Genomic DNA, 22,462 nt, shown 5'->3' with positions numbered 1-22,462 from the left:
TACTGCACATGTTAATTGCCCATTCCCACTGGTGGAAGGAATATGACATGGCGTCTGGCTCTGTCAGCTATGACAAATGCCCAGGGGTCCGGGGGAGAGGAGGTAGGCAGGAGTTCCTGGAACCACCTAATCTAAGGACTTGAGGCCTTGGGACTAACGAGGTTGGCAAGGATACAGCTGAGGTGTTCCGAGTAGGAGAAATCTTTATGGTCTGGAGAAGCATAAGGATGAGAAGAAGGTCAAGGGTGAAATCCCAGTCTGGCCAGGACCATAATACTGGACTTTCCTTGGTCTCTGGAACCTCCTTGGAGTCCCCAGAATTATGTAGGGACAGTGGTAGCCAGGCTGACCTGTAGAAGCTGAGAAGGTATGATTGACCTCACATGCCTACTGGCATGACAGGCATAGGGGATGGAAATAGAAAAAAAATTCACAAATGTTCATATGATCCAAACACCACTTGACATTATGACAGCTGCCATCCCTTGTCAATTTAGCAAGCCCCCGTCACTAAAACAACTCACATCCCAGAATTTAAAAGTAGGGGGCGGGCTTCCCTGGTGGCGCAGTGGTTGGGAATCTGCCTGCCAATGCAGGGGACACGGGTTCGAGCCCTGGTCTGGGAAGATCCCACATGCCACGGAGCAACTAAGCCCGTGAGCCACAACTGCTGAGCCTGCGCGTCTGGAGCCTGTGCTCCGCAACAGGAGAGGCCGCGACAGTGAGAGGCCCGTACACCGTGATGAAGAGTGGCCCCCGCTCGCCGCAACTAGAGAAAGCCCTCGCACAGAAACGAAGACTCAACACAGCCATAAATAAATAAACAAATAAATAAATTTATAAAAAAAAAAAAGTAGGGGGCATTACCACAAGAGGGGAAGGAAGGAATTCTGTGTTTTGTCCTTATGAAGTGCTCTCTGGTGATGGTACTCCGTCTCTGGGCCCAGTGGTTGCTTCTATATACAAAGCCATCCCATTATTATGTGAAAGTCTCCATCAGGACTCTCTTGATGTTTCATTGCCACTCATGCCGCTCAACATCACATGTGTCTTCTCCAGCTTCTAGAATCTAGCCAACAAAGTAAGGAGAATACCAAGATCACATAAACCCTAATTGTGAGGAGAATGAAGAACTCCAACTCGACCTAACTAACCACAATCACAGGAGAAGTCAAATAAATGAGGGATAAAAGAATTAGAGATGTTAGTGAGAGTTATCAGCTATGATGCAAGACACTCTCCAGGGGAACAAAAGAAGGGAGGGGTCCAGGCCACAGTGAGGAAGCAGCCTTGAGTATGTGCTGTCCCCTGTAACTTCTTAAGCAGGGTGCACAGCAGAACTCACCACAAGTCCCCTTAAGAATCACCTCCTTTGAAGCTTCTGCTACAGGAAGGAACAGCAATTATGAAAAGCACTCTCAAATCTCTCTCCCCGCAATCCAGCATGACATAGACCTGGCCCATCACCAAAACTTTTCAAAGTAGTCCATTTTCCTTTGAAGACCATCTTAATTTTAAAGTGAATTTTTAAAAAAATCTGACATTTTATAAATGGTTGCTTTATAGCCAGCTCTCTTGGAATGGGTCTTCTATTAAAGGGAAGGCTACCTGTCTCCAAGTTCATGGTAACAAATTGTGCTTTCAACAAACAGATCATGACCTGAACCCAGAAACATGTGCCAGCCTCAGTGGTCTTTGCCTCTCGAGCCATTGCCATCATCATATTACATTGGACTTTAACATCCCTAAATTTATTTTCCTTCGCCAGATTTGGTTTTGCACGTATATTGGCAAACATGTTGAGCTGTTATAAGGTGACACAAACCACCAGCCAACAATCCCATTCTTAAAGCATCCGCATCCCATTTGACCTGTGCCATATGACATGTTGGTGCAATTGTTTGAATATGTTGTTGTGTTTATTGATGCAAAAAATGAGCAAAACCAGGAAATTAAAAGTGCAAGTATTAGTAATAAAAAACAAAAGTTTTCACAAACTTAATATAATTTTGAAACTAAGATGAAAATCATCAGGATGCTGAAAGCATCAAATCTTTAGGTTCAATGAGTGTTCATTGGTCCTGAGCCTATTGATTGGATTCACACGTGAGGGAAAGAAAACAAAGTCTTGGGAATTCCCTGACTTTGGTCCAGGGGTGAGGTCTCAGCACTTTCACTGCCAGGGCCCGGGTTCCTTCCCTGGTTGGGGAACTAAGATCCTGTAAGCCGCATGGCAGCAGCCCTCCAAAAAACTCTTAGAAATAAATTGTCATTAGTTGTGTCTTAGAGGCAAGATATAATTAGGGAGTCGATCATTCTTTTCAGCTCTCTGAGTAAAGAATACACCTTGAAACATACAACAACAATCATTAACGCACAGAGTGCAATAAGATTCTGTTCTAAGGCTTTAAGCGTATTCAGTCACTTAGTTTGCACAAGAATCCTTCAAGGTAGTCACTATAATCATTCTCAGTTTCAGAAAACTGAGGCACAGAGAGCTCTCGGCCAAACACCAAGAAGTGGCTGATTTATGCCCATGCAACCAGGGCGGCTGTCCATGTTCTGAACCACTAGACCGCATTGCCTCTTGTATAGAATAAGGGCATCATCCAACTTTGATACATTTGATATTCATAGACGCTTTCAGGAATTTGTTACATGTAAAAAAAATAAGGTAAAGTTCTACTGGGACAGCGCAGTCCTTGAGGAAAGCTCCCTCTTTGCTGTACTTGGCTTTCATGAGCGCGCTGTGGTCAACTTTCAGACCTCATATCAAAGCAGAATCGAGGAAGAATTTAGAAAAGATCAAGACAAAAGTCATTTCTGCCGTGATCAAGGCCATTAGCCAAAGAGCAATCCTCTTTGTACTTCATTTTAGGGAGCTGAATTCAGGTCCCGGAAACATACAAAAACTCCTACACAACGCAGAACCCATGGCCATTAGATTTCTAAAAAAGCCTTTGAGAAGGGGCTGCTGAGATGCAGGATGTCTGCAGGGGGCAGATGACTTCCCTGTTGCTGGGAACACTTCCTGTAGCCTGGGGTGTGGCTGGAACGCGAGGCTGGTCCACTTTGAAATGCAGGGAAACCTGTGTGCCTGGGAGGGTGAGAAGGATAGAGGATGCACCTGCCGGGCAGGTCTGATCTCAAATCTCCCAAAGCAGGTTAAGTGTTAGGGTTTCAACGTGAAGAGGTGAGCGCTTCTTCAGGGTGAATGCTGACAGCCCTTAAACTTGGAAACCAGATTTGCTGGGACTAAACATACATGGGAGCCCAGTCTGGATAGCCTGGTACCAAGGTGGGCCCTTTCATGGGTCACAGACGCCCTTCGAGAAGCTGCAGACACTCTGGGGAAAAAAAACGTACGTGCGCACATACGCATAAGGTTTCACATACACCATGCATCCCAGAACCACCACTCCCTCCCCAGACAAATCCATGTCCCCTCCCCAGACTGAAGAGTCCTTGCAGAGAGAAGGGGCATTTGGGACGTGAGCTGGGAAGGCTAAAGGGACAGAGCAACTTGGGTCATGTGACCTGTCCGCTGGTTCAACGCCAGGTCCGGAAGGTTACAAAAGGTCTCCTCACCAGGCCCTGCCCGTCAGAGCCCCTCACAAGCTGTTCTCATTCACACTCTCAGCATCTTGCGAGAGGCATGGGGCGGCAGCCTCATTCCTCCTGTGGCCATTCGGGGAGAGGTGAAAGCTGGATGCCTTGTCCATCTGTCCATCCTGGGGCCTGCCCTACCTGCCTGTCTCCACACGTCACCCCCCCACAAGCTGTGCAGACACCCCTATCCATCTGCCTTTCTTCTACTCCTAGTGTGGGAGTGGGTGCAGGGGAGTGGGTCTGTCTACAGAAGGGGTTTCAGCCCTGGGAGCGACCCCGGACTCAACCCACTTGGAGAGAGGCTGGTGAAGAGGACGACGCAGTACGTGGACTGGGGAAGAGCGGAGGGCTTGGAAGAGTAGACGTAGGGGCCCGTGGGGGCTCTTCAGGAAGAGGGTGGGGGGCAAGGTGGGGTGGGGCTGCAGGAAGCTCCCTGGGGGAGCTCCACTACTTGTGAGCGTGGAGCTAATGGGGGCTGTCAGCCGAGGGGGTGAGAATGTGCGCTGGGGCGGGCAGGGGGGCGCTGAGGTGGGAGCGGGGGTCGCGGCCAGGATGCAAGCTGTGGATCAGAGAGACATGGCTGAGGAGTGGCCCATCGAAGGCCTGCATGGAGCTGTGGGGAGGGGTCCTGGAGTGGCATCTGTCCTGGCCTGCAGAAAGAGGTGTGGAAGAAAGAAGTCAGATGCCAAGGGTGATGGCCAAGGCCCCGGGAGATGGACGGAAACTTCCGGCAACTGCTAAGCAACCTACTTCCCGAGACTGCCCCAGATCCCTGTGCTCCTGACCTGACTCTCCAGGAGAGAACCCACCCCTGAAGGCTGGGTTTGCCCCTCGGCCAATGCTTCCCGCGTCGTGTCCCCGTAAGTGGTGAGAGCCTCACACCTGAGGGTCCAGGTGACAGGATGGCCTCAAGGTTCATCACCCCAAGCACATGTTTCTTGAACAAGTGCCCGCTGTTGGCCTCTGTGTGGATAAAGGTGACCAGAGAAGCTAGGCCAAGGGCAGGGGATGATGCCTGGGTGCGGGTGTCTGTGTGTCCAGCAGGGGGAGGCAAGGGTGGGGTAGAGGGTGCTCTCGAGGGCTGCTGCGAGTTTGCACGGGGCCCCCAAAGCCAAGCTGCTGAAACTCATCCTTGGGTCACTAGATCTCTAGCACACAGGGCCACCCTACTCCGGGGCACCCTACAGAGCGAAGGCTGTGTGAGCCTTGTGCACGCACCTTGTATCAGAGCATTGAGGGCCAGGGAGCGGTAGCTTCAATCTTCTCATGGATGTGTAAGCCGCCTGCTCAAATTCTGTGCAAAGCTCTCAGAAAGACTTGCCCAAGGTCACCAAGATCACGGAAGCAGCGTGGAGGATGAAAAAGCACGGCCAAGGGCAGACAGACTGCTCTCAAGTCCTGGCGCCTCCACCGACCAGCTGAGCAGCCTTGGTTAAGTGATTTGACCTCTCTGAGCCTCACGTGCACAGCAGGCAGGATAAGAGCCCTAACAGCAAAGGAAAGGGCGCACCTAAAAGCGCTGATCTCCAGCCCTGCAAATGCTGGTTCCCTGTCCACCAAGCGGTGGCAGGTCTTTCGGTATCACACCTGCCTCAGTTCTCTCACTACCCTCTCAGCTTGTAGAGGGTCTTTCTGCTTTTGCTTTGTGTATTAGTTATCTATTGTTGTATGAAAAAAAATTACCCAAGGGAATTCCCTGGGGGTCCAGTGGTTAGGACTCCAAGCTTCCACTGCAGGGGGCATGGATTCGATCCCAGGTCGGGGAACTAGGACCCTGCAAGCCGCGTCCCATGGCGGAAAAAAAAAAAATTACCCCAAACTTAAAACAACTGTACAGGAAAAACACACATCAAGCAAGTGTCTGACACCAGCTGGTGTCCTACAATTTCACTCAATTCTGACAGGATCTACCTGGAAAGACCATCAGATCCCACAGATAAAGGCCTCAGTCCCACAAGACTGACCCATCCCACACACACACCTCCAGAGACCGATTGCAAACCCCAAGTTGTCTCCTGTACTTCTGACAAACTGGTCATAAATCAGGGCTCCTAGGATCTCCTTCTTGGTCCCCATCTTCAATAATTCGCTAGAATGGGTCACAGAACTCAAGGAAACACTTACTTGCATTCACTGGTTTATTGCATAGTAAAGGATATGGTAAGGGTACAGATACACAGCCAGATGAAGAGATATACAGGGCAAGGTCTGGAAGTGTTCAGAGTGCAGGAGCTTCTGTCCCCATGGAGTTCGGGTGTATCACTCTCCCAGCACGTGGATTTGTTCACCAACTGGAAAGCTCTCCGAACCCCAGATTTGGGGGATTTTTATGGAGTCTTCTTCATGTAGACATGATCGATCACCAGGTCAATCTCCAGCCCCTCTCCCCTTCCTGAAGGATGGGGAGATGGGGCTGCAAGTTCCAAACATCTAATCGTGCCTTGGTTTTTCCGGTGACCAGCCACCATCCTGAAGGTTTCCAGGAGCCCACCAAGAGTTGCCTCATTAGAACAAAAGACTTTCCTATCATCCGGGAATGTCCAAGGGATTTAGAAGCTCTGTGTCAGGAACCAGAGACAAAGACCAAGATATATTTTTTCCTATTATTTCACAACAAATATTTCTTATCTCATAGCTTCTGTGAATCAGAGTTCAGAAGCAGCTTGGCTGGGGGGTTCTGGCTCAGGGTCTCTGATGAGGCTGCAGACAAAACATTGGTCTGGGCTGCTGTCATCTGAAGGTTTGACCAGGGCTGGTGGTTCTGCTCCAAATGGCTTATTCACGTGGCTATTGGCCAAAGGCCTCCGTTCTTACTTGCTGTGGCAGGAGGCCCCTGTTTCTCACCAGGTGAGAGTTTCTGACCATCTCTCCATTGGGTGGCTTGAGTGTTCTCACCACATGGCAGTCAGCTTTCTCCCCAAGAAAGAGAAGGCCACCATGGCACCTTTGATGACTAGTCCCAGAAGTTACATGCTGCTGTTTCCACTTTCTTCTACACATTAGAGAGAAGTCACTAAGTCCACCCACACTCAAGGGGAAGGGAATCAAACTCCACACCTACAGGATGGAGTATCAAAGAATTTGCATACATATCTTAAAACCACCACATCTTGGCTTTCCCTACACAGACCACAAACAAATGAGCTAGGGACCCTCCAGCCAGTAGGAGCCCCTCAGCATCTGGAGGACTTGGTTGAAGTGGGGATAAGATATCCAAAATCTGAGGACATTTGGAAGGTCTCTAATAGCCCTCAGCAAACATCCCCTGGAGGACACAGCAGAACTGGCCAGAGTGGGTGAAGGCTCCACCCACACCATCCTTCCAGCCCCTTCCTGATTTCCTGAGTCAGACTGGGGGTGAAATGTTGCTCATCCATGTTTCAAGGGGCAAATTACTACTATTTGGGGCATAGCTGAGGCAGCCAGTCAGGGCTGCACCTGAAATGCGGGACAATCCTTGCACCCAGTAGGGGTCCCTCTAGTCAGTATTTCCCATCATCCCTGATGATGAGAATCACGTGTGCCCCAGCTCTAACCTACTGCATCAGAATTTTCAGAGCAGAAGACCAGTGATCTAGAGAGTTGACAAAGTACCCCAGGTGACTCTTACCATCAGGGATGTTTGGGAAATTATAGGGCTGATGGAAAGAGGACAATCCAATGAGGAGCCACAGCTAACTTCAGTTACTGAATCTGTAAAATGGGAATAACCAGGATTATGTCAATTGCCTAAAGGCAAGCCTGGAACAAATGGTTTCCTGGGGTTCCTTTCAGCTCTGGACCAGAGCAGAGAGGAAGTGTGGAGAGATTTTGGCAACTGGAACCAGTAAACTCCCTCAGGGAAAGAGACTGTAGTTAAGGCAGGTGAAGCAGGCATGCCCGTCTTTCTCTTGAGTGCTGCGACTCATCTGAGGAGTTGGTGTCACAGGGCCTCCTGGGGTCCCTGGGGGCTGCCCACCCACTCCGCAGCTCTGGCAGGGGAAATCTGTCAGCTGGGTTTGGCAGCTCTCCCAGCACCAACCCAAGAAGGCACTGAACAGAAAAGAAATCTGCCTTTTCACTCCAGAGGATGCACCCTCCTCTCCCCCGTGAGTCAGCCACACACATGCAAACCCAGAATATTCTGGGTGGACAGATGGAGGGAAGATGGGAGGGAACCCAAACCAGCCTGTGGGGCAAACTGGCAAATCCAAGGACTTTGGTGGCAGAGAGACCTGGGTTCAAATCCTACCTCTACCACCTCCAGGCTCTGTGACCTTGGGCCAGTTTCATGGTCTCAGTTTCTTCCTCTGTGAAATGGGAATAATAATATCATTGTGACTGTTACGAAGAGAGGTAACAGAGCATAGTGGCCAATAGCTCAGCTCTGAAGCCAGACTTCCTGGGTTGAATCCCAGCTCTGCTACTTACTACCTGTGTAATCTTGTGCAGGTCACCTAACCTCTTTTTTTTTTTAAACATCTTTATTGTACCTAACCTCTTAAAGCCTCAGTCTCACTAACTATAAGATGGGAGTAATGATAGTTCCTATTCCAGATGGTTGCTGTGAGGATATGAGTTCAGTTATGTGAAGCACTCAGAGTACAGGCACACAGTAAGCGCCACGTACGTGCTCTCCGTATAAAGGAAGGCTCCGGGATACATGGAAACTGCTCTCGGTCACCCTAGAGCATGGATGGGGAAGAAAACTGGACTTGACTGAGCCCCAGCGACAGGCCACTGTGCTAGGTGTTTCCACATCCAAGTCTTCCTCCTGCTGTCACCTCCCTCCTCTTCTGGTTGCTTTCCATTCCACTACTCACACCCCATGAAGTCGTCCCCTCCTCCTGCCCACCTCCTGCCAGAGATGGGTTACTTTGACAAACTTGAACCAAGGTCCTCTCATATCATGAAGCCCCATGTAGAGTCCCCAGGAAAGGGCCAGGGTGCTGGGGGCTTGGGAGGTAAGATGAAGGAAGAGATCAAAACCCAGATCTCAGGGAGCAAAGGACATCATCCTTGGAGAGGCAGGTGTGGCAGTAGGCCAGGTGGCAAGCCAGTGACCATGCAGATGGTGACAGTGCTCTAAGGCAGTGCTTCTCCATGCTGCCTGCACCTTAGCCTCAGCTGGGGAGCTTTAAAAATGCTGATGCCTGGGTCCTACTCCATAGGGTCTAATGTAATTACTCTGGGATGTGCCTGGGCATTGAGAACTTTGAAAGCTCCCCAGGTGATGCTCTCGTGCAGCCAGGGCTCTGGAACAGTGGTTCTTAAACTTCAACATGTATAAAAATCATCCCGAGGTGGGCTTCCCTGGTGGCGCAGTGGTTGAGAGTCCGCCTGCCGATGCAGGGGACCCGGATTCGTGCCCCGGTCCTGGAAGATCCCACATGCCGCTGAGCGGCTGGGCCCGTGAGCCATGGCCGCTGAGCCTGCGCGTCCGGAGCCTGTGCTCCGCAACAGGAGAGGCCACAACAGTGAGAAGCCCGCGTACCACCAAAAAAAAAAAAAAAAAAAAAAAATCATCCATAGGGCTTTTTAAAATACAGACTGCTGGGCCCCACCCCTAGAGTTTCTAATTCTGTAGGTCTCAGGAGTGGCTTAAGAAGGTGCATTTCTAACAAGTTTCCAGATGCTGCTGATGCTGCTGGGTCCCTGGGACTACATTTTGAGAACCGCTATTCTAGGGCAGGGGTCAGCAAACTAAGCCTCTTGGGCCAAATCCACCCTGTGGCCTGTTTGTTATAAATAAAGTTTTATTGAAACACAGCCACACCCACTCATCCACATATTGTCTGTGGCTGCTTTCATGATACAACAGAGTTGAGTAGTAAGGACAGACTCCATATGCCTTGCATAGCCCCAAATGTTCATTACCTATCTCTTTACGGAAAAACATTTGCCACTCCAGTTGTAGAAACCACAGGTGGTGGGATCCTGGGTCCCTGAGTGACTGCCTGGAGAAGAGCTTTCTTACTAACCTTGGGCTGTTATATGAGGAAGAAAGAATATCAACCAACATTGTTTAAGCCACGGTATGTTGAGGTCTCTTTTTACAGTAGCTTAGCTTCAGCTACATTCTTTTTTTAAATAAATTTATTTATTTTATTTATTTATTTTTGTCTGTGTTGGGTCTCTGTTGCTGCGCGCAGGCTTTCTCTAGTTGTGGCAAGCGGGGGCTACTCTTCGTTGCGGTGCGCAGGCTTCTTATTGCGGTGGCTTCTCTTGTTGCGGAGCACGGGCTCTAGGAGCGTGGGCTTCCGTAGTTGAAGCACGTGGGCTCAATAGTTGTGGCTCGCAGGCTCTAGAGCACAGGTTCAGTAGTTGTGGTGCACGGGCTTAGTTGCTCCGCGGCATGTGGGATCTTCCCGGACCAGGGCTCGAACCCGTGTCCGCTGCATTGGCAGGCGGATTCTTAACCACTGCGCCACCAGGGAAGTCCTGTCAGCTATACTCTAACTCCTGGTGCCAGCACTTCCTGGCTGTTCTATAGCCTCTCTGAGCCTCAGTTTCCTCATCTGTAAAATACGAATAATACTATCAACCTTATGGGTTATTGGAAGAATTAAAAATATGAATCCCTGGCTCATAGAAGGGGCTCAACAGATCCTAGTTCCCTTATCCACTACCCAGTGTGCTTGGGGAAAGCAGGTCACAATCTGACACGTCAGAGAAAAATTGCTAAAACCTCTACGTGCTTGTTTCACTCTTAAACCAGAACACACTCCACTTCCCCACTCCCTGCTGCAAATGCATAGAGTTTTCTTTTACTCGGAGGCTGGCACAGCTGTTCACTTGCAGAAGTGTCCTGCTCCGCTCCAGTGAGCCGATCTTGGAGCTACTTTAACATAACAGTCTCTCCAGGTGGGAGACCCTCTGACTGGGCTAGAGGTTGAGGAAACTGGCTTAAGCGGCCATCCACAGCTCCGGACGGGGCTGCATGGGAGCACTTCATACCAAGGTCAGTAATTACACAATTTCTACTTGGTCCCACTTAGTGCCAGTCATGGAGTGGGGTTGCCTTTCCCCACTACTGGTGGAGAGTAGGTTGGTTAGTTCAAAAGCATGCTTTGATCATCTGCTGATTGTTGGATACAGCGCCAAGGAACTGAGGAGGAAGAAAGAAGCGGGGATACAGTAAGAAACAGACCAAGAAGCACCACTGTCAGCAGTGCTTTGCAGAAGCCAGCTAGAAGTCAAGAAGTAGCCAAATGGGAATACTCAGGGATGCCTGGGGCCCTGAGTAAAGTCCATTCCACACATGGCCACTCACCTAGTCACTTGGGGAGTTGTTAAATATACAGATTCCCAAGTCTACCCTGGTCCAACGAGGCAGATTCCCTGGGGTGAGGACCCAGGACTCTTTAGTTTTAACACACTCCCTGGGTGATTCTGGTGGTACCAGCATAGCACTGGTCTGAGGATAGATTTTGAGGAAACACTACACTAAATGTAATAGGAAGGAGGACGTTGATGCCCACAGATCTGGGTTCAAATTCTGCATCCAAGGCACAAAAAAAAGACCAAGCATAATAGAAAAAAGTGATGAGTTGAGCTATATAAATTTTTTTAAAACTTCTACCATTCAATTATTATTATTATTTCTATTATTATTTTCATAATAGATACTATTATGAAAATGAAGAGACAAACCACAGACTGATATCTGCACACAGCATCTGCGATGGGCCAGGCCCTCTTCGAAGGGCTTATTTCATCATCACAACTTTCTGTGGTAGGTACAATTATTGTCTCCATTTTACAGACGCGGAAACTATGTTCCAGCAAGGTTAAGCAACCTGCCTGAGGGTGCACAGCTAGAAAACTGGCAGAGCTCGTCACCAGGACTCTGCACTGCCTCCCAGCTCAAGCATGATGAACAACCAGAGCAGCTTGTAGGTACCTATTATGGTCAGGATTGGCAGAGGACACTCCAGTTCTTTCCTTGATTGAAGCAGAATTTGTTCTTTGTTTTGCAGACCTTGGAACTCCTCTGGGACCCCCAAGCTGTTTTCACCATACAGGAAATTTGGGGTTTGGCATTGTCTCCAGCCCTTTGTTGCTATTTGCAGATGGTCTCGTCCTCTGTCTGCAGCTGCTCAAGGTTCACCTGTGCAACAGATCCTCTAGGAACAACGTTCCTGAGAGGTTGGTGCCTTCTCAGATAAAATCTACAGGATGCCAGCTCCTGAAGGATGCCAAAGCGGTGGCCCCCTTCCTGGTGCCCACTCGATGCCGCACGCCTGTCCTCCCTTCAGCAGTCAGTAATCGTGGGAGGGGACTGATGATCGGCTCCTCTGGGCAGCAAGAGTAACTCCCTGATTGAAACAGACCCTCCACTGGACAGAAGGGCGACGCCTCAACCTTTCCCAAGTAGCATCATTAATCATCCCCCAGATTCAATAGTCCAGGAACGTTCAACAGCCCAAGAACGTCCTTTCTTAGCCTGGCGAGGAGTGCCATCAGTCAGAAAGGCGGGGGGGGGGGGGGGGGGGTATATCAGAAGACCTCTGGCACCTTCATAATTGCATGAGTAGCAGCCAGCTGGGAGTGGTCCAAGGGGGCTGAACAAAGGAAGCAGGCTGGATAAGAGGGTGACACTGTGGAGGGGCAGTTTGGAGCCACTGCCTCCAGAACCTTCTCTGAGTCTGGCCCTAGGAAGAGTAGAGAAGGAGAGGGGAAGAAGGGAGACCTCAAGTCTCAGCAGCAGCTGCAGCTGGTCCCTCCCATCCAAGGGGCCAGGATATTCTAGAACTACTGAGCCTGCCCAGGAAAGGTTTAGAGGTTGATGATGCCCCTAGCATGAGCACCTACGTGTCTACACCTTTGTCCAAGGCAGAACACCACCATCTGGCTGGGAGGCGAGACGTGTATTCAACGTAAGAGCTGAGGACTCAGGGAAGGGCTCTCTGGAGGGGCTGCAGGGAAGAAGTAAGCCATGAAAGAAATGACACTTTGGCCATGAGGAAGGCAAACACAATCCAGACAGAGAAAAAAAAAAGTTCATTCATCCATTCAGTGAGCACTTATTGACCTACTATGGTCGGGCACTGTTTTAGGTCCGTGGGATACAAAGGTTTACAGAATGGGACCTGTCTCCTGAGCGGGTCAGGTTTAGGGTGAGGCCAGTGGGCAGTGAGAGGGCAAAACAAGGAATCACTTACTCTCAGGGGCCAGCCCTGCCCTCTCATGACGCTGAGAATGACAGCCTCCTGAAAGCTTGCTCCCTGGGTACCTTGCCCATCTCACCCCACTCCCGGCCCTCCTCCTGGGGGACTCATAGTTCAGGATGAGCAAAGGTCTGAAGGTGGGACGCTGTGACCTCCTTAGCGTGGCATTCAAGGCCCTCGGGATTTGGCCCCATCTACCGTTGGAGGACCATCTCTTGCCCTCTCTCCTTTAAGCCTTTGCCCAGCCAAACCATGTTTATCTTCTGAATACGGTGTGAGCCTTCGCACCTCCATCCCCCACCCGGAATCCCCCACCCCCAATCCCGCATTCCCTGGCCAGGTCTGGCCCCCTTCAGGACTCAGCTCAAGCAACACCTGCTCTCTGGTGCACCCTCAACCACCGGAACCGTAACTGGCAACCTTGGTGCCCAGGGCAAGAACAAAGACCAGCTTGGTAGCCCCGGATATGGCTCAGGGGTGGGGAGCAGGGTATTATTAAGTATATGCACCTGGAAGCTGCCTATTTTAAATTACCATTCTTCCTACCAAGTGTCTCGCTGTGTAGGAGGCATGTCCTGTCATCAGGTAAATATAGTAACATTTTTCATTACAAAACCTAAAATCATTTTTTCCCCAAATATCACAGTCTCTCTATTTTTTTTTTTTTTTTCGGTACACAGGCCTCTCACTGTTGTGGCCTCTGCCGTTGCGGAGCACAGGCTCCGGACGCGCAGGCTCAGCGGCCATGGCTCACGGGCCCAGCCGCTCCGCGGCATGTGGGATCCTCCTGGACCGGGGCACGAACCCGTGTCCCCTGCATCGGCAGGCGGACTCTCAACCACTGCGCCACCAGGGAAGCCCAGTCTCTCTATTTGACGAGTCTGGGATTCCAGCCCTGGCAATCACTCCCCACGAGGAATGAGGGTTTCCCTCTATGAGCTCTGAGGCCCCCTGTGAGCCCAAGCATCCCGTGTCAGTCTCGGAGCCTCCCCTCCCCCCCAGGGCAGCCAGCTGTGGGTCTCCAGACAAAGCACAGGGCCTGGCGCAGGGTCAGAGAGGTGACTGAGCGGGGGTCAGGGGTTGTATCGAGGAGACCACCTGGCTCAGAGCGTGAAACAAGATTGTGACCAAGACACAGGCAGGTGCCATTCAGGGCAGAGAGGCCTGACCACAGGCCCTGAAAGGGCTCCCCTGATTCAGAGCAAAGCCAAGTGCCTCAGAGAGGCGGAAGGGGCTGTGAGGCTCAGGCACACCTGTGGGGCTGGCTCCAAATACAGGCTCTGCCGGCTCTGATGAGAGTCTCCTCAAAGCGTGCCAACAGATGTCCCGTGGAGGGGAGAAACCGCAGAGAAATTACCACCCCAGCTGTGACTTCTCCCATGGAACTAAAAACAGCACATCTACCCCATGCTCTCTGTCTCCAGATGGATTCCGAAGCCTCTCTGCCCTGAGGGGGCTGGAGGTGGGGCAGACACTAGCCTGGGGAGGGGTCCCTGGGGGAGGACAAACCTGGGAGCTCAGAGAATGAGTGGCACCCCCAGACTGGGTCTATGGCCTTGGATGAAAATCACAGTGTGCTCCCTGTACCGGCCCCATGACACCCTGATCCCAGGAGGAGCATGGGAGAGCCGCGGCAGGGGTCCTTGTGCCCCTTTATTTGGATGGGGTAGGTCAGGCACGGGTAGATTAGGGATCATAAGCAACAGGTGAAAAGCCAACACTTTTCCCCCGGTGGCCCACCTGGCAAAACATCTCCGAGCCCCGAGAACGCAAGTAGAGAGGCTAAGACACGGCTTGAGAAGCCTAAATGAGAAAGTCACGGGAAAGCATTTTGTCAACACTGTTATGCTGTTATTACAGATGCACAGAGTGACATCGGGATTCTGAATGCAGCTGTAACCGCTTTGGCTTGGGTGGACCCCAAATCACCCTTAGCTGCTCCCCCTCCAGACCCACTAGCTCTCCCACGGCTGAGACCTGCCTGTGAGGACACAGGGGAGCCCTTGCCTCTCCCTAGCCGGTCCCCTCCTTCTCCTCCCCGCCTCCCTGGACCGTGGGCAGGCTGCCCAGCACTATCAGGCAGGGTGGCTGCTGTGGGCTCAGACACCCTGGGCCCAGCCTTGGCAGTGAGCGAGGGGACGGATTGCAAGCTCTGGGGTAGGAGCTGCTGCATCAGACACACGCGGAAGGGTGTGACCATGATGGGCAGGGAGCGTTCCCAGCCCAGCCTGGGGCCAAGGCACGTTTCCGCCCAGGGCAGCTGGCCTTAGGGGCAGAGAAGTACCGGGTCCCCAGGAACCCCTGGGGGGCTCCTGTTGACAAGTCTCAGCTTGGCCAACCACGGCTTCCTGTTCCCCACAGCGTCGGATGCGAGCTCTCTAGCCTTCTCGCCACGGCCCTCCCTGCTCTGTCTCTCTTTGATGTTTATCAGAAGTCACTTTCTTTTCAGCCAGACTGGCTGTACCTACTGTGTGCCACGCAGGGGCCTAGGCACCTAGGGTGCTACCAATGTAAACGGCACGCCTGCCCTCACACAGAGGCCATTTCCCCAAAGTAACAGAAGGCAGCGAGAACTCCACCCGCAGCTGAACAGAGCTCAGCAACTGGGACAGGGGAGAGGTTCTGGGAGGCAAAGTCTGGAGGCGGGCAGGGCTGGTGGTATCTGAATGGCCCCTCAGAGCCAGATCTCATCACAGCTCAGTCACTCCCACCTTGGGGCCTTTCCTTAACCATTCCCCGTGCCTGGAATGCCCTCTATCTTCCTATTGGGTTCCTGCCTCTCGCTTTGCTAAGAATACCCCACATGACGCTATGAACGGCTCAAAAGTGCATCTAATACCAAGAGGAGATAAAAATACTGTAATAGTGCCTGTTGTTTAGCACTAGTTCTGTGCCAGGAATAACACTAAACATTTACATGCATAATCTCTTCTAGTCCTACAACAGTCTCACAAGGAAGGTATTTTTGTCCCCATCCTATAAATGGAGAAAGTGTGTCTCAGAGAAGTAAAGTAGCTTGCTCAAAGTCACACAGCTAGTCGGTGGAGTTCTGTTTCCCGCTAAAGCCCGCATTTACAACTGCCGCCTGTGCTGCCTCCCAAACTGGGTAAGCTTGAAACTCCGCTTCTCCAGAGACACCTCAGGGTGTCCCCTACATCACATCTTCAACCCAGTCCATAGACAGGCCATCTAAATCATAGCAGTTACAGACAGACAGCAGGTGCCCTCTTTCCAGCCCTGAGAGTCTCCTCGGGTCACGGACAGAGGGCTGACTAGAGTCAAAAAACCGGATCCTAATGCTACTTTGCCACCTTGGATGAGTCCTCCAACTCAGACTGATGGTGTCAACTTGGACAACGTGTTTATTCTCCCTGGGCTCTGGTTTCCTGCAATATAAGATGATGCCGTTGGATTGGGGCAGTGGTTCTCAGGCAAGACTGCCTCAACCCCCCAGTGAGACCCAGGACAAAGAAAGGTGCTTTGGCCCCCAGGTCCGCCTCCCTCCAGCCCCCAGCCCCCCTCGCCTTGAGCCGCCCTCTCTGCAAAAGTGTGAAAATGTGAGCAATTCTCTCAGCAAGGCAATTTCCCTCGGCCCCTCCACATCTTCGGAACTGCAAGGCAATTTCCCTCGGCCCCTCCACATCTTCGGAACTGCACTGCAGGCTTCTTCTTCACTGAATGTGCTTCCCGAGCCCCAGCTCAGTGGGCAGAATGGGGCTTTGAAAGGGGGCCGTACCGGAAGGTTGTCCCTTCCCTCAGTGGGATCAGCTGATGATAGCGATGGGGGAAGGGCACCAACAGTTTTTTCCACTCCCGCTGGGGACAGTGAGAAGCATGCAGTGAGGTAAACAGGTGAAGGGGTCTCCTGTGAACAACACCCCACCCGTATATACCCTTAAGAGTTCTTCTATTTTAAGAACTCACTGTGAAAAAGTATCCATTTTGTCCCTGTATAACTATGCCCCTTCATCTCAGCAATTAAGATCAGTGGTTAAAAGTGGACTTTCTGAAATCAGCCTGTCTGGTTGTCCAGCTCCCCCACTTTCTGGCCTAGCTGTGTGACCTCAGGCAAGTTACTTTACCTCTCTGAGCCTCACTTTCCTCACCTGTAAAGGATGATTATTGTACAGCTTGGCAGAAGGGCTCGATGAATTGTAGCTTCAGTGACTCTCTTACTGTGGGAGACACGGAGACTTGCCACCCAGAAACCCCTTCAAGGAAGGGGTGGCTGGCCAGCTTCAGGGGGCTGGGAGGCGGGGTGTGCCGGGTAAGCACACAGCTTCAGTTACAGAGAGCGGCTTTGCCCCAGGTCAAGCCCCTCCCAGGGCAGCCCTCATCGGGTAGCTGAGCAAGAAGGGGCGCCATCATGTTTTGGGGTGCAGGGCACACTGACTGCTTGCTTCAGAGCCCCACCCCACCCCGGGTTGGCTGAAACTTTGTCGGGCCTCACAGTCCCGATTCTCCCTCTGCCTGGCCCTGCTGCTTCCCCTTCCCTCTATGGTTGATCCCCAGTAAACTCTGTCCCAGCGTCTGCTTCTGGAGAACCCAACCCATGACATATGTCATTATTCTGTGCTAATGTAACCAGTGCAATAGGCCCTGGGTCCAGACTTTGCCACAGCTCCCAGTTTCCCTGGGTTATCCCAGCAGGTCCAAGATGTCTGCAAACCATAGTGCTGGGGCCGTGGGGACCAAGGCAATGCCAGTGGTTGATCAGATGGTCATTGCCTGCCTCAGAAATGGGCACCACGTGCCAGATTAATCAGCCCCTCACCGGAGTTCAGTGGAGACCTTCCTTCCCTCTCTCCCTCCTTCTCCCTTCCTTCCTCCCTCCCTCCCTCTCCTTTCACCTTCTTCCCTCCTTCCTTCCTCCCTTTCCTCCCTCTCTGACCAGGCATTATGCCAGATGTAAGGGCTCTGGGATTATTAGGGCAGGGAGCTTACAGTCTAACATGAAAACAATTCAATTCAGCCTGATAAGCATTCAGCTAGAGGGTGCCGTGGATGCTCAAAGGGGCACCCAGAGCATCAGGGGAGGCTTTCTGGAGAAGGAGATGTCTTCCTTAAGTCCTGAAGGGCAGGTAGGAGCTGGGCAGCCAAAGAGGGTGGAGGGAGATGTTCTAGAGAAAAGGGGAAGCTCATGTCAGCCTGAACCAGGTACCCATGCACTTGCTGGGATGCTGTCAGTCTTGGAGCCTCCCCTCCCGCCCAGGCCAGCCAGCTGTGGATCTCCAGACAAAGCACAGGGCCTGTTGCAGGGTCAGGACTCAAGTTCAAAGAGTCAGCAGAGTTGCCTTTGGACGTGGCCCACTTGTTTCCTGAAGATGGTGTTAAGTCACCCTTTGAGCTTGCCTTCTTCAACTCATAACTCAATGGCTTTCATCTCTCCCTGTAGGTCCTCATGCTCTAGCCTGTCCCCTTTCCACACACCCTACCTCTGCAAACACGCAACAGAACAGAAGTCCTTAATGCTCCTTCCAGCTGGGGTGGCAGGTGACGGGTTCTGGACACTCTGCTCCAAAATACGGCACCTTGGCATATCAAATATTTTAAGCTGAAAGTTTGAGAAAACATCAGAAGCAGGAAAGTATCTCTGACCTTCCCCCGTCTTTCTCCCCTGAATCAGGTCCTAAGATCCTCCCATGAGAGGTGCCCTCCCTATACCCAGAGGAAAGGAGCATCCTTATCTCCAAGACAGAGGGACACCGAGAAGAATCTGGACGAATGGGCCTTGCTAAGTCTCCCCCAGTTTACTACACTTGTTCATACTCTTTGACCTATCATATTTCAACATGACTGTCCACTCTTCAGCAAACCTAGCATGAAAACACCCAGGCTTAACGTTTCTTTGGGTCTTCATTTCCTTACGAAGGTGCTGGAATCATGTAAAACTTAGGTTAAATAAATTTTTATGCTTTTCTCCTGTTGTTCTGTCTTTGTCAGTTTTGTTTTCAGACCCAGCCAGGGACCCTAAGAGTGTAGAAGACTTTTTCCTCCCTCCACAGGCCTGGGGCTAATGTCCCCACACCTCACGTGGCGCCTGTAAAAAGCCTCCACATTCCACATGCCTGAGACCCCGGGTCCCTCTCCAGGCTTAGGGGGCTTGCTGTCCTAAAGTTGGCCAAGCAGTGGATTGCTGCAAACAGAATCTTATTTTCTGCACAGAATCCATTATAAAGTCAGAGATTATTTCCAAGGGAGGTGGAGAAAACCTTAACAAGTTGGTTTTTCAATGGTCTCCCATCGTGGTGCCCTGGCAGCTTTATAGGAAATGGGAGATATTGCCACCACCTAGTGAGTCACAGCGCCTCTCCTTAATGCAGGATCATCCCTCATTTTTCTTTTTTTTTTTTGCGGTACGCGGGCCTCTCAGGGCCTCTCACTGTTGTGGCCTCTCCCGTTGCGGAGCACAGGCTCCGGACGCGCAGGCTCAGCGGCCATGGCTCACGGGCCCAGCGGCTCCGCGGCATGTGGGATCTTCCGGGACCGGGGCACGAACCCGCGTCCCCTGCACCGGCAGGCGGACTCTCAACCACTGCGCCACCCGGGAAGCCCCATCCCTCCTTTCTTTTCCTTTTTTGAAACAGCTTTATTGAGCTATAGTTCACATACCATGCAACGCACCCACTTAAACTGTATAATTCAATGGCCTTTAGTGGATTTAGAAAGTTGTGTACCCATCAACACAATCAATTTTAGAACATTTTCAGGGAGTTCCCTGGTGGATTCAGTGCTTTCACTGCTGTGGCCTGGGTTCAGTCCCTGGTCAGGGAACTGAAATCCCACAAGCCACACGGCCAAAAAAAAAAAATTTTTTTAAGAACATTTTCATGACCCCCCAGAAGAAACCCTGCACCCTTTAGCCATCAACCCCCAAAACTCCCCACCCCCTCCCCCAGCCCTAGGTAACCACTAACCTATTTTTTGTCTCTATTGATTTCCCTATTCTGGACATTTCATGTAACATTCCTCTTTTTTTTGGCCATTGTCTAAATCATCATCCTCATCATCACTATCTTTTGTAGAGCCCCTTACAACTTGCAAAGTCCTTTCATATATATTATTGTTGTAGACTAATTGCAAAAAACACAAAGACAAAAACTAGCCCAATTTTTCCTCCTTCCCTTTGTTATTCAAATAGGCTCCTGCTTGCTTTGGCCAGTGGGATGTTAGCCAACAGGAAGGAAGCAGAGGCTTGAGAAAGTGCTGCAAGTTTCCACTTCCTCTCCTGCTCCTCTGCTATCTCCCTGTAAACATACCTGGGCTGCCCTGTGGAGAAAGAGAGGTACGTGGTCCAGCTGCCCCATCACCTCAGCAACAGCCAGCCAATCACCAGCCCTATGAGGAAGCCAGCCTACATCACGAAGGCACAAACTTGCGAGCTAAAGAAATGTTTATTGTCGTGTGTCGCTGAGGTTTTGTGGTTATCTTTTACTACAGCATTATTGTGGCAATAAAAAACAATTATCTCATTTGTTTCTTATCACAATCCTGTGAGGCTGGTAGAGTAGAAAAATAAAATCTAAAATTAAGACATGAAAATATAGAAGAGGGAGGAAACCAGCACACATTGAACATCTACTCTGAGCCAAGTCCTGGGCTTGGAATTTTCCCATATATTATTATCTCATTCGATTCTCACAACGAACCCGAGATCGCTGTGTTACTGGAAGGAATGCTGTGGCTGTAGATTACAGTGTGTCTGCTAATGTCTTATGGAATAAAGCTTCTTCACCAGATCAGAAAAGAAGTCTGGAGAGATCCCAGGGTTGATGCAACATCTCAACAAAGTCACCAACAAAGTCTCCATGGATAACCAACAAGGACCTACTGTATAGCACAGGGAACTCTGCTCAATGTTATGTGGCAGCCTGGATGAGAGGGGAGTTTGGGGGAGAATGGATACATGTATATGTATGGCTGAGTCTCTTTGCTGTGCATCTGGAACTATCACAACATTGTTAGCTGGCTATACTTCAGTATAAAATAAAAAGTTTAAAAAAAAACAACCCAGCCTCCTATCTTTCTGCCCCACCATCCTTGCTGTGTTAGCTTTTCTTTCTCAGGCTTATTACTTTATGGTTGCAGGATGGCTGCCACAGCTCCAAGCATCACATCAGCACCCAATCTCATTCATGGCAGGAAAATGAGAGCAGGACTTCTTGGCATGTGAAGAAAAAAAATCCTCCCCAGAAGTCCCCCAGTAGCCTCCCCTTTATATCTCATTGCCTAAAACTGGGTCACATGCCCACCCTGAAACTAATCAATAACAAAAAGAAAATGACATGACCATGCTTGGAGTAGACCAATTGTACTTTATCCACTGAAATTTCAGGAGGGACCCTCCTTCCCAGAGCATGTTCCATCTAAACAAAATCTAAGGAAAAAGGAGAGATTAGGTTTTGGATGGGCAACAAACACAGTGACATCCACAGGTATTATTATTTCCCACTTTACAGATAATGAAACTGAGACTTGGGAGTTCAAATAAGTTGCCCGATGTCATCCAGCTGAGAATTGGTAGAGCTAAGATTCAAATCCAGCTCTGTCTGGCTGCAAAGCCCTTTCTTCTACATGGTAAGGGCCTTTGACCAAATTTCCGCAGTTAAGGAATGCCAGGGCAGGGCTAGAACCTGGGTCCTGGCTGGGAGCGTTATTCTCACCACAGCTGCCTGTTTCTCCCTTGCCTGGGCACTCCCTTCATACACACATTCCTGTCATCCAACTCCCTTCCTCCTTCTCCCCTTTGAATATTTTCAGTGTCTCCAGAGTGGCCATGGTGCCACAATTTATGGCGGATCACAGGAGGTGCTCCCACGCATAATATATTCCAGCCTGAGAAGCCTTCAGTTGCGGCTTCAGGGTCTGTAAAATGATTTAGCCCTACCTCTCTCTCACAGTCACTCCAGAAGACTGTGCATCACATTCCCAGGAATAAGGATACTCAACCTTATGTACCTGAGCCTGGTAATAGATAGCTCCCCCTGACTGCCCCAACCCCCTGCTACTCTTCTCCAGGAGAAATGGCCTCAGCTCCTTCAATTCAGTGACGTTTACCATCTTCCTACCACCTTTCTGGCTCTCAAAGAAGTATTCCATGGATGCCTTTTTCTGTCCTGATGACAGCTCTTTAATCATGCTTACTGGCTGCCCTGTACCAATTTCACTCGAGGGAGGTCAGTTTGATATCCAGAAAACACCCTCATGGATGGCTCCCCCTCGACCTTCACTCTCACCCTCTCACCATCCCTGGGCCTGGGAGTCTGCTGGTTTCACATAGGCCTGTCACAGGGGCTGTGAAATGGGTTCCTACTCCTTTGCAAATGGCTTCTTCTTAGTAGAAAACACACACACACACACACACACACACACACACACACTGACAGGCTCTTGGTGTCCACTCTAACCTCCTTCCCCACCCCAGTCCCTCCCACCTGGCCTGGAGACGCCCCCCTAAACAGATCAGTCGACTGGAACAGAGGCCAACCTGCCAGGCCTGCCCCCCACATCTGTCCTGGAAGAAACACACTTCCTGAGCACCGAATTTCAGAAGCTCAAGGAAGAATCTCAAGGTTGAGTCACACACAGGTTGGACTTGAAAAAAGATACAGAGGCCAAAGAACTACAGAATATAGAAGATAAAACCAGAATGGGGAGAATCTTCAAGACCATCTAAGCCGGTGATTTTCAAACTACGTTTCAGC

The 22,462-nt window shown here is 50.7% G+C and overlaps 1 protein-coding gene across 7 annotated transcripts in view; it reads right to left on the bottom strand.

Moving 5' to 3' along the window:
* LOC137211697 (ADP-ribosylation factor 2) overlaps window positions 1-22,462 on the bottom strand; it is a 103,714-nt gene that overhangs the window by 37,510 nt on the left and 43,742 nt on the right. The window contains exon 5 of one of the 7 annotated variants that reach the window (XM_067714255.1): window positions 926-1,069. The exons of 5 other annotated variants lie outside the window; for them this stretch is intronic. In XM_067714255.1, coding sequence (XP_067570356.1) covers window positions 1,016-1,069 — 54 coding nt within the window. In that variant the 3' untranslated portion in view covers window positions 926-1,015. Of the gene's footprint in view, window positions 1-925; window positions 1,070-5,733; window positions 10,107-22,462 lie in introns of those variants that run through there. One more of the 7 variants, XM_067714254.1, reaches the window with a different exon arrangement.

Source organism: Pseudorca crassidens, chromosome 19 (assembly GCF_039906515.1).
Source record: "Pseudorca crassidens isolate mPseCra1 chromosome 19, mPseCra1.hap1, whole genome shotgun sequence".
NCBI lineage: Eukaryota > Metazoa > Chordata > Mammalia > Artiodactyla > Delphinidae > Pseudorca > Pseudorca crassidens.
Note: the sequence above shows the minus strand (reverse complement) of the source record. Positions and strands in the feature narration are given on the sequence as shown.